Source organism: Salmo trutta, unplaced genomic scaffold (genome assembly GCF_901001165.1).
Source record: "Salmo trutta unplaced genomic scaffold, fSalTru1.1, whole genome shotgun sequence".
Taxonomy (NCBI): Eukaryota; Metazoa; Chordata; class Actinopteri; order Salmoniformes; family Salmonidae; genus Salmo; species Salmo trutta.
In genome coordinates this window covers 52,161-67,666 of record NW_021822729.1, presented here as the reverse complement: position 1 = coordinate 67,666, position 15,506 = coordinate 52,161, and the positions used below count along the sequence as shown (strand labels likewise).

The following is a 15,506-nucleotide window of genomic DNA, read 5'->3' as shown; positions in this document are numbered from 1 at the left end:
AATCTGACAATACACCAGAGAACACACACAGGAGAGAAGCCTTATAGCTGTGATCAATGTGGGAAGAGTTTTATTACATCTAGCAATCTGACTCGACACCAGAGAACACACACTATTTATGAGATTTAACAAAAAGTGACTAACAAAAAAAGAGCTGTGTTACATTTACAGCATTGGTGACTCACTTTAATCAAAATGTAGCTAGCTGTTTTCTACAAATTGTCCTCTAACCAGTGATGTACACATTATTCCCAGATTCCGTGTGGTTTTGGAGCTGTTAGATTTTACAGGACGTGCAACCTCATCTCCCTCCTCTCGCGCAATTGATTTCAACATGATATCGATGAGTTATGACAAGTAAGTGTTCCTTTGTTTAGCGACCCCTAAATTTAAATGTATCACTCCAAAATGTAGCTGACTGTGTTCTGCAGGTTGTCCTCTAACCAGTGAGGTAAAATATATGTCCCATTTCCATGTGTTTTTTTTAGTTGTGTTAGTTTCAACAGCACGTACAACCTGATTTTCCCCCTAATCGATATCAGTGATTTATTGCTACTTGTCAAAACAAGGTGCTTGTTTAAAAAAAATACAAGTAATATGATTATTGTGGCAGATGTTTTGTGTATATAGCACATTTTATGTTTAGGTTTTCAATTCATCCCAAACTGTTTCTGCGTATTGGTTATTGATTTGGACACGTTAAAACTGTGTTTTGACATTGGGGCTATTTCATATTTTCATTTCATGTAACATTTAGTAATCATAATTATTTATGCAACCAACTGACAATTTTTTGGTACAATTATATTGACATTGTTGCCCTGTTTTTAGAATATCAGGGTTCATTCTCAGGTGTGCCAAACCAAATGTACTAGAACATGACATTGGGGACTGGGCCCCGATCCAACAACATGCCTATATAGTGAACCCTGAAAAGAGAGAGAAGCTGTGAGGTGGAAAGTTACTATGGATATTGCAGGAGTTTCCTCTTGAAATCAGACATGTCTGTGTCCTATTGGAGATGAGTTTTGTTTGGGCTCCAAGAGGACGAGAGTTCTAGAAGCTAAGGAAGGATAGAACGAAAGATGAAGGAGAAAAGATACTGTATATTATTTAGACATTTTTTTTCTTGTTTTTAATTGTTGACAGCCAGTAGACACCATGTTTATATTGTAGAAGGGAATCATTTTAGTTGATTATAATGTGAAATTGAAGTTGTTTTCTGTTGGTGGTGAGCAAACTTGTCCAAAAGAAATGTAGGATATATTTGTTGTCTTAAGGGGGAAGGTGTTACAGGCTTTGGTTTTTCTATTTATGTTTTGAAGTTGGACTTTAGCACGTCTAGCTCGTTAGCACGTCTAGCTCGTTAGCCCGTCTAGCTCGTTAACACGTCTAGCTCGTTAACACGTCTAGCTCGTTAGCCCGTCTAGCTCGTTAGCACGTCTAGCTCGTTAGCACGTCTAGCTCGTTAGCACTTCTAGCTCGTTAGCTCGTAGGACGCACTGATTGGTGTCACCTCGTTAGTCAGTATGTGTTACACCTGTGCTGGCTTGTCCATCTCGTTAGTGGGAAGGTGTTTCACCTGAGCTGGTCCAGGTTCTATTTAAGAGTGTCTGGCCCAGTGCTCCAGTTGTCTTGATACATGTGGAGAGTCAACACCTTTAGTTGCTCCACCTTTTTGGTTTGCTTCCTGTCTTTAAGTTTGGTGTGGGTTTTTCTTTTGTTTTCCTCTTCTTGGGCAGATTTAGTGGGTCTCATGGTGGGTGTCTTTTAGGTCCCAGTTGTTGTTACTAGTCAACTTTAAGTGGACACCCCCATAGTGTCTATCAGAACCCCTCCTAAAACCCCACCTGTTTAGTTGTGGTTGTTGTGACTCTTTGTTTGTTCCCTCTTCTGTTTAAGGGACATTTCTGATTTTCTTGCTCGGGAATGTAACAAACAATGTAGTAAAACAAGTTATATTTTGGGTTGGATGTTGCATCCAATTGTTAATATTTTAATCAATGGCATTTCCTTAGAATGTTCACTAGTCTTTGAATTGTTAGTCTTCTGTTTTTTATCATATATTTGTTTATTTTCATTTATTTCGTTTTTCCTGTAAACCCATTGTGTTGCATCCATGTCTGAAATGTGCTGTATAAATAAAGCTTGATTTGATTTCAACATATTGTAAAACAAATGAACCCAATGACTGACAATCAACAAACTCTTGTCAAACCAATGAACAAATCTGTGCAAAAGTAACACATATCTTGGTCCATCTTAGTATAAATTCAGTATTTCTTCCACTATCTCAAAATAGTGCATGATATGTACGTTTAGTATCACTTTTCAACCAACCCAGTTAATTTGTTGAAAATGAAATGTTTACATCAAAGGATTCAACTACTGGAAACGGAAACAAACAAATGGATCAACCAGATCAATCCCACTTTTCCAGCATGCTGAAGGCGTGGTGGAGTGGTAAACACCACCCCCGGCTCTACCAGGGGCTTGAGGTGGTCTCCCACAGCTCTGCTTATGTCATGTTCTGTGGATGTTTAGTCTGGTACACAACACACTCTGATGGATGAGACAATGTAAACCATGTTTAGTCTGGTACACAACACACTCTGATGGATGAGACAATGTAAACCATGTTTAGTCTGGTACACAACACACTCTGATGGATGAGACAATGTAAAACAACCTGCTGACCAGGCCCCTGTGTCTGTCCACCATAGCAGGAGTCCATCAGAAACCTCTGTCCACCATAGCAGGAGTCCATCAGAAACCTCTGTCCACCATAGCAGGAGTCCATCAGAAACCTCTGTCCACCATAGCAGGAGTCCATCAGAAACCTCTGTCCACCATAGCAGGAGTCCATCAGAAACCTCTGTCCACCATAGCAGGAGTCCATCAGAAACCTCTGTCCACCATAGCAGGAGTCCATCAGAAACCTCTGTCCTCTATAGCAGGAGTCCATCAGAAACCTCTGTCCACCATAGCAGGAGTCCATCAGAAACCTCTGTCCACCATAGCAGGAGTCCATCAGAAACCTCTGTCCACCATAGCAGGAGTCCATCAGAAACCTCTGTCCACCATAGCAGGAGTCCATCAGAAACCTCTGTCCACCATAGCAGGAGTCCATCATAAACCTCTGCCCACCATAGCAGGAGTCCATCAGAAACCTCTGTCCACCATAGCAGGAGTCCATCAGAAACCTCTGTCCACCGTAGCAGGAGTCCATCAGAAACCTCTGTCCACCGTAGCAGGAGCCCCATCAGAAACCTCTGCCCACCATAGCAGGAGTCCATCAGAAACCTCTGTCCACCGTAGCAGGAGCCCCATCAGAAACCTCTGTCTACCATAGCAGGAGTCCATCAGAAACCTCTGTCCACCGTAGCAGGAGTCCATTAGAAACCTCTGTCCACCATAGCAGGAGTTCATCAGAAACCTCTGTCCACCGTAGCAGGAGTCCATTAGAAACCTCTGTCCACCATAGCAGGAGTCCCATCAGAAACCTCTGTCCACCATAGCAGGAGTCCCATCAGAAACCTCTGTCCACCATAGAAGGAGTCCATCAGAAACCTCTGTCCACCATAGAAGGAGTCCATCAGAAACCTCTGTCCACCATAGCAGGAGTCCATCAGAAACCTCTGTCCACCATAGCAGGAGTCCCATCAGAAACCTCTGTCCACCATAGCAGGAGTCCATCAGAAACCTCTGTCCACCATAGCAGGAGTCCATCAGAAACCTCTGTCCACCATAGCAGGAGTCCATCAGAAACCTCCGTCCACCATAGCATGAGTCCATCAGAAACCTCTGTCCACCATTGCAGGAGTCCATCAGAAACCTCTGTCCACCATAGCAGGAGTCCATCAGAAACCTCTGTCCACCATAGCAGGAGTCCATCAGAAACCTCTGTCCACCGTAGCAGGAGTCCATCAGAAACCTCTGTCCACCATAGCAGGAGTCCATCAGAAACCTCTGTCCACTGTAGCAGGAGTCCATCAGAAACCTCTGTCCACCATAGCAGGAGTCCATCAGAAACCTCTGCCCACCATAGCAGGAGCCCCGTCGGAGACCACAGAGTTGACTTCTTCGAATGACAAGCCATGCTGAGTAAACAATTCTTGCAGCTTTGTGAATAGGACGTCCCCGGTGGTGTGTCCTTTCAGGGGAACGTCCCCGGCGGTGTGTCCTTCCAGGGGAACGTCCCCGGCGGTGTGTCCTTCCAGGGGAACGTCCCCGGTGGTGTGTCCTTCCAGGGGAACGTCCCCGGTGGTGTGTCTTTCCAGGGGAACGTCCCCGGCGGTGTGTCCTTCCAGGGGAACGTCCCCGGTGGTGTGTCCTTCCAGGGGAACGTCCCCGGTGGTGTGTCCTTCCAGGGGAACGTCCCCGGTGGTGTGTCCTTCCAGGGGAACGTCCCCGGAGGTGTGTCCTTCCAGGGGAATCAGTGCCAGTAGCTCTTCTTTAAAGTCATTTCCATGAAAATAACGGACATATACACACAACTGTGCTACATCAGTGTTGTCAGTACTCTCATCAATAGCCAGGGGAAAATGCTCAGCCTGACTGAGTCCCTCCAGAACAATCCTATGCACATCATCCGCCAGAGCACAGACACGCAGTCCGGCTGTTGATGCAGACTGTGGCACCTGTTTGACAGACGCAATTATGCTATCCATAGACTTGTCTGTAGCCAATTCCTCCAAAACGGTCACCATGCAGTTTTTAAACAGCTCTGCGTCTGTGAAGGGCATGTTGTGTTTGGTTAGAACCCAGGATGCTTTTAGGAAAGCACTTGTGACCTTCTGTTGTTGGGTCAGGCCACGAAGGAGGATTCTACTGCCGTGTTTGTAGCTTGTAGTTAATGCTTCAGTGTTTCTGCTTCAGGCCTCTGTCTGGGGCGGGAAGGCCACTTTGAAAGTACCATGTTTAGATTCATAATGCCGTCTGAGATTGAATTCTTTGCAAACATTTTTATTGCAACAAGACACACTGGCTTGGCATTGGAGAAAGATGGTAAGATTAATGCATATCTCTCTGTCCTTTCTTCCCTGAAACTTTGATTATCATCATCCACCTTTCTTTTGTTACTTTTTGAGAGCGACATGTTCTCTTGCTATCAAGCTCATTGTTCTGAATGAATGTTGATATTAATAAAGTAGTGTAGACTACAGTAGGCTACGTAGACCTGTTTTTCCCCACCAATCAACACACAGAGAAATAAACAAAAAGTTATAATTGAATAGAGATATTGGTGATTTTATGAACTTAATCAGATCTAAATTATTTTATTGTCACTCAATGTACTATGTACTAATCAAATGTGTTAAACATGTTGTTAAATTTGTAGTGTAGGCCTATTAATTGTGCTAATATTATATGCTAATTATGTTCTGGCCCAATCAGAAAAAAATTGTCCCGAAGCCAAATCTAGTTGACGAACCCTGTTTTATAGTATGTCATGGCCTTTACTGGCCAACTGCTGTTATGTTTATGATATACTATGGTGTTGTGTCACTAGACTTTGACCAGATATTATTGCATCCAAAGATCAACTGTACCTAGAACATAGATACAGAGCCACTTGTTATCAGGAAGGTGCTCTCTCAGAACAACGGAAAATATCTCAATGACTTGACATGTTCTGGTTGTGAATTCAGGCTACAAGGTAAGAATCTTCCCAGTGATTATTGTAAAGTGTGTAGAGAAATTAAATGTATGGTGTTATTTTAGTATAGTGACTGACAGTAAAACACTCAGATCTAACAGTCCATTTCACCTGGGACAGTTATGTGACAGTTCAATCATACAAAATGGCGCTAACTGGGCGTAGGCAAGTCAAATTCAATAACATATTGTTCATATATCGTATTATACGATTCATATATCGTGATTATTTTACCATTTGTAAAAATGTTAATGTATCATAGTTCTAAATCATCTTTCAGAATATCAGAACATTTGTTGTTTTCTAAACTACAATGATCTCCTGCTTCCTGTGTAATTTGGTTTGAAACCACTGAACATACTTTTCTTAACATTGTTATTATGAACTGAATTCAGTAACAACATAATAATATCACACCTGTTGAACAAAGCAACACACTAGAATGAGAGAAATTATTAAAAGAGAAAGTTAGACATTATTATTATTATTAGTTCCACTACACGGAGAAAAGGTGAAAAATATCAGTCACGACTACATGTTCATGTGATGCATTAAATCACCTGACTGTTTGTGTAACCGATGTGAAATGGCTAGTTAGTTAGCGGTGGTGCGTGCTAATAGCATTTCAATTGGTGACGTCACTCGCTCTGAGACCTGAAGTGGTTGTTCCCCTTGCGTTGTAAGGGCCTCGGCTTTTGTGGCGCGATGGGTAACGATGCTTCGTGGGGTGTCAGTTGTTGATGTGTGCAGAGGGTCCCTGGTTCGAGCCCAGGTTGGGGCGAAGAGAGGGACGGAACCTACACTGTTACATTTGGATATGTATCTGTTAGTAAATGTTTTATTTCTCAAAGAGATAATGAATAAAATAGAACAATTAACAGTCAAGAACTAGTTGTCACTGTGTTAACCAACATGCTGGATCTCTGTTTAGTTGTCACTGTGTTAACCACAAACAACATGCTGGATCTCTGTTTAGTTGTCACTGTGTTAACCACAACCAACATGCTGGATCTCTGTTTAGTTGTCACTGTGTTGACCACAACCAACATGCTGGATCTCTGTTTAGTTGTCACTGTGTTAACCACAACCAACATGCTGGATCTCTGTTTAGTTGTCACTGTGTTAACCACAACCAACATGCTGGATCTCTGTTTAGTTATCACTGTGTTAACCACAACCAACATGCTGGATCTCTGTTTAGTTGTCACTGTGTTGACCACAACCAACATGCTGGATCTCTGTTTAGTTGTCACTGTGTTAACCACAACCAACATGCTGGATCTCTGTTTAGTTATCACTGTGTTAACCACAACCAACATGCTGGATCTCTGTTTAGTTGTCACTGTGTTAACCACAACCAACATGCTGGATCTCTGTTTAGTTGTCACTGTGTTAACCACAACCAACATGCTGGATCTCTGTTTAGTTGTCACTGTGTTAACCACAACCAACATGCTGGATCTCTGTTTAGTTGTCACTGTGTTAACCACAACCAACATGTTGGATCTCTGTTTAGTTATCACTGTGTTGACCACAACCAACATGCTGGATCTCTGTTTAGTTGTCACTGTGTTAACCACAACCAACATGCTGGATCTCTGTTTAGTTGTTACTGTGTTAACCACAACCAACATGCTGGATCTCTGTTTAGTTGTCACTGTGTTAACCACAACCAACATGCTGGATCTCTGTTTAGTTGTTACTGTGTTAACCACAACCAACATGCTGGATCTCTGTTTAGTTGTCACTGTGTTAACCACAACCAACATGTTGGATCTCTGTTTAGTTGTTACTGTGTTAAACACAACCAACATGCTGGATCTCTGTTTAGTTATCACTGTGTTGACCACAACCAACATGCTGGATCTCTGTTTAGTTGTCACTGTGTTAACCACAACCAACATGCTGGATCTCTGTTTAGTTGTCACTGTGTTAACCACAACCAACATGCTGGATCTCTGCTTAGTTGTCACTGTGTTAACCACAACCAACATGCTGGATCTCTGTTTAGTTGTCACTGTGTTGACCACAACCAACATGCTGGATCTCTGTTTAGTTGTTACTGTGTTAACCACAACCAACATGCTGGATCTCTGTTTAGTTGTTACTGTGTTAACCACAACCAACATGCTGGATCTCTGTTTAGTTGTCACTGTGTTAACCACAACCAACATGCTGGATCTCTGTTTAGTTGTTACTGTGTTAACCACAACCAACATGCTGGATCTCTGTTTAGTTGTCACTGTGTTAACCACAACCAACATGCTGGATCTCTGTTTAGTTGTCACTGTGTTAACCACAACCAACATGCTGGATCTCTGTTTACAGGGGTCAGTGCTCTAAAATGAGTCTCTCTGGGGAAAGGAAGGAAGGGGGCCCTGCCTCTAAAATGAGTCTCTCTGGGGAGAGAGAGGAGGGGGGCCCTGCCTCTAAAATGAGTCTCTCTGGGGAGAGAGAGGAGGGGGGCCCTGCCTCTAAAATGCATCTCTCAGGGGAACATGACAACAAAGCTAAGAGGTGAGATGACAATGTTGTTTAAGGACTTTGTTTCTAAAACATTATTTCCACAATTTTTTCACATTTGTTATTTTTCATCGGAAATGATTGCTTGCGGGTCCTTCATGTGTCTGTAAAATATTGTTGTTGTAAGACTTTAATTCATAGATTTTTGTGTATTAATTTTTGTTTTGCAAAACGCTATATAGCTGGAATGAAATGTTTGTATCCTGTATATTTCACTGTGATATGTGGTTGTCTCACCAACACACACACACACACACACACACACACACACACACACACATACACACACACACACACACACACACACACATCTTTACCAGTATACACACACATATCTATAGAATTTTAGCATGACACAATCATTTAGCCTACTCTTAATTATTGCCTAATATGTTGGCAGGAATAACTTTATTGTTCTTACTAATTCTGATCGTTGTTACAAGCTGAATTTGGACAATATATCCGTTGTATCAACCCACTCTTCACTCCTGTTTAAACCAAAAAGGGTTCTGTCTTGCTTAATATACGGAACCACTAAAGTTCTACATAGAACCCTTTATAGGAGGTTAGGAAGTGTCTGAGTATACAGTATATATAATATATATAGAACCCTTTATAGGAGGTTAGGAAGTGTCTGAGTATACAGTATATATAGAATATATATAGAATCCTTTATAGGAGGTTAGGAAGTGTCTGAGTATACAGTATATATAGAATATATATAGAATCCTTTATAGGAGGTTAGCCTGTCTGAGTATACAGTACATATAGAATATATATAGAACCCTTTATAGGAGGTTAACCTGTCTGGGTATACAGTGTATATATAGAATATATAGATCCCTTTATAGGAGGTTAGGAAGTGTCTGAGTATACAGTATATATAGAATATATATATAGAATCCTTTATAGGAGGTTAGGAAGTGTCTGAGTATACAGTATATATAATATATATATATATATAGAATCCTTTATAGGAGGTTAGGAAGTGTCTGAGTATACAGTATATATAGAATATATATAGAATCCTTTATAGGAGGTTAGGAAGTGTCTGAGTATACAGTATATATAATATATATAGAATCCTTTATAGGAGGTTAGCCTGTCTGAGTATACAGTATATATAGAATATATATATAGAACCCTTTATAGGAGGTTAGGAAGTGTCTGAGTATACAGTATATATAGAATATATATAGAATCCTTTATAGGAGGTTAGGAAGTGTCTGAGTATACAGTATATATAGTATATATATAGAACCCTTTATAGGAGGTTAGGAAGTGTCTGAGTATACAGTATATATAGAATATATATAGAACCCTTTATAGGAGGTTAGCCTGTCTGAGTATACAGTATATATAATATATATATAGAACCCTTTATAGGAGGTTAGGAAGTGTCTGAGTATACAGTATATATAGAATATATATAGAATCCTTTATAGGAGGTTAGGAAGTGTCTGAGTATACAGTATATATAGAATATATATAGAACCCTTTATAGGAGATTAGGAAGTGCCTGAGTATACAGTACATATAGAATATATATAGAATCCTTTATAGGAGGTTAGGAAGTGTCTGAGTATACAGTATATATATAATATATATATAGAATCCTTTATAGGAGGTTAGGAAGTGTCTGAGTATACAGTACATATAGAATATATATAGAAGCCTTTATAGGAGGTTAGGAAGTGTCTGAGTATACAGTACATATAGAATATATATAGAATCCTTTATAGGAGGTTAGGAAGTGTCTGAGTATACAGTATATATATAGAACCCTTTATAGGAGGTTAGGAAGTGTCTGAGTATACAGTATATATATAATATATATTGAATCCTTTATAGGAGGTTAGGAAGTGTCTGAGTATACAGTATATATAATATATATAGAACCCTTTATAGGAGGTTAGCCTGTCTGAGTATACAGTATATATAGAATATATATAGAATCCTTTATAGGAGGTTAGCCTGTCTGAGTATACAGTATATATAGAATATATATAGAATCCTTTATAGGAGGTTAGCCTGTCTGAGTATACAGTATATATAATATATATATAGAATCCTTTATAGGAGGTTAGGAAGTGTCTGAGTATACAGTACATATAGAATATATTATATATATAGAGAATATATATAGAACCCTTTATAGGAGGTTAGCCTGTCTGAGTATACAGTATATATAATATATATATTGAACCCTTTATAGGAGGTTAGGAAGTGTCTGGGTATACAGTATATATATTATATATATAGAATCCTTTATAGGAGGTTAGGAAGTGTCTGAGTATACAGTGTATATATATTATATATATAGAATCCTTTATAGCAGGTTAGGAAGTGTCTGAGTATACAGTATATATAATATATATAGAACCCTTTATAGGAGGTTAGGAAGTGTCTGAGTATACAGTACATATAGAATATATATAGAATCCTTTATAGGAGGTTAGGAAGTGTCTGAGTATACAGTATATATAATATATATATATAGAACCCTTTATAGGAGGTTAGGAAGTGTCTGGGTATACAGTATATATAGAATATATATAGAACCCTTTATAGGAGGTTAGGAAGTGTCTGGGTATACAGTATATATAATATATATAGAACCCTTTATAGGAGGTTAGCCTGTCTGAGTATACAGTATATATAGAATATATATAGAATCCTTTATAGGAGGTTAGCCTGTCTGAGTATACAGCATATATAGAATATATATAGAACCCTTTATAGGAGGTTAGGAAGTGTCTGGGTATACAGTATATATAATATATATATAGAACCCTTCATAGGAGGTTAGGAAGTGTCTGAGTATACAGTATATAGAATATATATAGAATCCTTTATAGGAGGTTAGGAAGTGTCTGAGTATACAGTATATATAGAATATATATAGAATCCTTTATAGGAGGTTAGGAAGTGTCTGAGTATACAGTACATATAGAATATATATAGAAGCCTTTATAGGAGGTTAGGAAGTGTCTGAGTATACAGTATATATAGAATATATATAGAAGCCTTTATAGGAGGTTAGGAAGTGTCTGAGTATACAGTACATATAGAATATATATAGAAGCCTTTATAGGAGGTTAGGAAGTGTCTGAGTATACAGTATATATAGAATATATATAGAAGCCTTTATAGGAGGTTAGGAAGTGTCTGAGTATACAGTATATATAGAATATATATAGAACCCTTTATAGGAGGTTAGGAAGTGTCTGAGTATACAGTATATATAGAATATATATATAGAATCCTTCATAGGAGGTTAGGAAGTGTCTGGGTATACAGTATATATAGAATATATATAGAATCCTTTATAGGAGGTTAGGAAGTGTCTGAGTATACAGTATATATAGAATATATATAGAACCCTTTATAGGAGGTTAGGAAGTGTCTGAGTATACAGTATATATAGAATATATATAGAACCCTTTATAGGAGGTTAGGAAGTGTCTGAGTATACAGTATATATAGAATATATATAGAAGCCTTTATAGGAGGTTAGGAAGTGTCTGGGTATACAGTATATATAGAATATATATAGAATCCTTTATAGGAGGTTAGGAAGTGTCTGAGTATACAGTATATATAATATATATAGAACCCTTTATAGGAGGTTAGGAAGTGTCTGAGTATACAGTATATATAGAATATATATAGAACCCTTTATAGGAGGTTAGGAAGTGTCTGAGTATACAGTACATATATAATATATATATAGAACCCTTTATAGGAGGTTAGGAAGTGTCTGAGTATACAGTACATATAGAATATATATAGAATCCTTCATAGGAGGTTAGGAAGTGTCTGAGTATACAGTATATATAATATATATATATATAGAACCCTTTATAGGAGGTTAACCTGTCTGAGTATACAGTATATATAGAATATATATAGAATCCTTTATAGGAGGTTAGGAAGTGTCTGAGTATACAGTATATATAGAATATATATAGAATCCTTTATAGGAGGTTAGGAAGTGTCTGAGTATACAGTACATATAGAATATATATAGAAGCCTTTATAGGAGGTTAGGAAGTGTCTGAGTATACAGTACATATAGAATATATATAGAAGCCTTTATAGGAGGTTAGGAAGTGTCTGAGTATACAGTATATATAGAATATATATAGAATCCTTTATAGGAGGTTAACCTGTCTGAGTATACAGTATATATAATATATATAGAATCCTTTATAGGAGGTTAGGAAGTGTCTGGGTATACAGTATATATAGAATATATATAGAACCCTTTATAGGAGGTTAGGAAGTGTGAGTATACAGTATATATATAATATATATATAGAACCCTTTATAGGAGGTTAGGAAGTGTCTGAGTATACAGTATATATAGAATATATATAGAATCCTTTATAGGAGGTTAGGAAGTGTCTGAGTATACAGTATATATAATATATATAGAATCCTTTATAGGAGGTTAGCCTGTCTGAGTATACAGTATATATAGAATATATATAGAACCCTTTATAGGAGGTTAGCCTGTCTGAGTATACAGTATATATAGAATATATATAGAACCCTTTAGAGGAGGTTAGCCTGTCTGAGTATACAGTATATATAGAATATATATAGAACCCTTTATAGGAGGTTAGCCTGTCTGAGTATACAGTATATATAGAATATATATAGAACCCTTTATAGGAGGTTAGCCTGTCTGAGTATACAGTATATATATAATATATATAGAACCCTTTATAGGAGGTTAGGAAGTGTCTGAGTATACAGTATATATAGAATATATATAGAATCCTTTATAGGAGGTTAGGAAGTGTCTGAGTATACAGTATATATAATATATATAGAATCCTTTATAGGAGGTTAGCCTGTCTGAGTATACAGTATATATATAATATATATAGAACCCTTTATAGGAGGTTAGGAAGTGTCTGAGTATACAGTATATATAGAATATATATAGAACCCTTTATAGGAGGTTAGGAAGTGTCTGAGTATACAGTATATATAGAATATATATAGAACCCTTTATAGGAGGTTAGCCTGTCTGAGTATACAGTATATATAGAATATATATATAGAACCCTTTATAGGAGGTTAGCCTGTCTGAGTATACAGTATATATAGAATATATATATAGAACCCTTTATAGGAGGTTAGGAAGTGTCTGAGTATACAGTACATATAGAATATATATAGAACCCTTTAGAGGAGGTTAGCCTGTCTGAGTATACAGTACATATAGAATATATATAGAATCCTTTATAGGAGGTTAACCTGTCTGAGTATACAGTATATATAATATATATAGAATCCTTTATAGGAGGTTAGGAAGTGTCTGGGTATACAGTATATATAGAATATATATAGAACCCTTTATAGGAGGTTAGGAAGTGTCTGAGTATACAGTATATATAGAATATATATAGAACCCTTTATAGGAGGTTAGGAAGTGTCTGAGTATACAGTATATATAGAATATATAGAACCCTTTATAGGAGGTTAGGAAGTGTCTGAGTATACAGTATATATAGAATATATATAGAAGCCTTTATAGGAGGTTAGGAAGTGTCTGAGTATACAGTATATATAGAACATATATAGAACCCTTTATAGGAGGTTAGGAAGTGTCTGAGTATACAGTATATATAATATATATATATATAGAACCCTTTATAGGAGGTTAACCTGTCTGAGTATACAGTATATATAATATATATATATATATAGAAGCCTTTATAGGAGGTTAGCCTGTCTGAGTATACAGTATATATAATATATATAGAACCCTTTATAGGAGGTTAGGAAGTGTCTGAGTATACAGTATATATAGAATATATATAGAATCCTTTATAGGAGGTTAGGAAGTGTCTGAGTATACAGTACATATAATATATATATGGAATCCTTTATAGGAGGTTAGCCTGTCTGGGTATACAGTACATATAGAATATATATAGAACCCTTTATAGGAGGTTAGGAAGTGTCTGAGTATACAGTACATATAGAATATATATAGAACCCTTTATAGGAGGTTAGGAAGTGTCTGAGTATACAGTATATATAATATATATAGAAGCCTTTATAGGAGGTTAGGAAGTGTCTGAGTATACAGTATATATAATATATATAGAACCCTGTATAGGAGGTTAGGAAGTGTCTGAGTATACAGTATATATAGAATATATTATATATATATAGAATATATATAGAACCCTTTATAGGAGGTTAGCCTGTCTGAGTATACAGTATATATAATATATATAGAACCCTTTATAGGAGGTTAGGAAGTGTCTGGGTATACAGTATATATAGAATATATATAGAACCCTTTATAGGAGGTTAGCCTGTCTGAGTATACAGTATATATAGAATATATATAGAATCCTTTATAGGAGGTTAGGAAGTGTCTGGGTATACAGTATATATAGAATATATATAGAACCCTTTATAGGAGGTTAGCCTGTCTGAGTATACAGTATATATAGAATATATATAGAACCCTTTATAGGAGGTTAGGAAGTGTCTGAGTATACAGTATATATAGAATATATATAGAACCCTTTATAGGAGGTTAGGAAGTGTCTGAGTATACAGTATATATAGAATATATATAGAACCCATTATAGGAGTTTAGGAAGTGTCTGATTATACAGTATATATAGAATATATAAATAGAATCCTTTATAGGAGGTTAGGAAGTGTCTGAGTATACAGTATATATAATATATATAGAACCCTTTATAGGAGGTTAGGAAGTGTCTGAGTATACAGTATATATAGAATATATAAATAGAATCCTTTATAAGAGGTTAGGAAGTGTCTGAGTATACAGTATATATAGAATATATATATAACCCTTTATAGGAGGTTAGGAAGTGTCTGAGTATACAGTATATATAGAATATATATAGAAGCCTTTATAGGAGGTTAGGAAGTGTCTGAGTATACAGTATATATAGAATACATATAGAATCCTTTATAGGAGGTTAGCCTGTCTGAGTATACAGTATATATAGAATATATATAGAACCCTTTATAGGAGGTTAGGAAGTGTCTGAGTATACAGTATATATATAATATATATAGAATCCTTTATAGGAGGTTAGGAAGTGTCTGAGTATACAGTATATATAATATATATATAGAACCCTTTATAGGAGGTTAGGAAGTGTCTGGGTATACAGTATATATAATATATATATAGAATCCTTTATAGGAGGTTAGGAAGTGTCTGAGTATACAGTATATATATAATATATATAGAACCCTTTATAGGAGGTTAGGAAGTGTCTGAGTATACAGTATATATATAATATATATAGAATCCTTT

General features: G+C 36.9%; 1 protein-coding gene across 1 annotated transcript in view; it reads right to left on the bottom strand.

The window, feature by feature from the left end:
• The window catches only part of LOC115184044 (coiled-coil domain-containing protein 97-like), a gene marked incomplete at its 3' end in the record, with an annotated part of 38,829 nt that extends 34,084 nt beyond the window's left edge, over positions 1 to 4,745 (bottom strand). Inside the window, exon 1 of the mRNA XM_029745040.1 lies at positions 4,523 to 4,745. Within this exon, the coding sequence (XP_029600900.1) occupies positions 4,523 to 4,745 (223 nt within the window). The remainder of the gene's footprint in view (positions 1 to 4,522) is intronic.
• Positions 4,746 to 15,506: the final 10,761 nt, after the last annotated feature.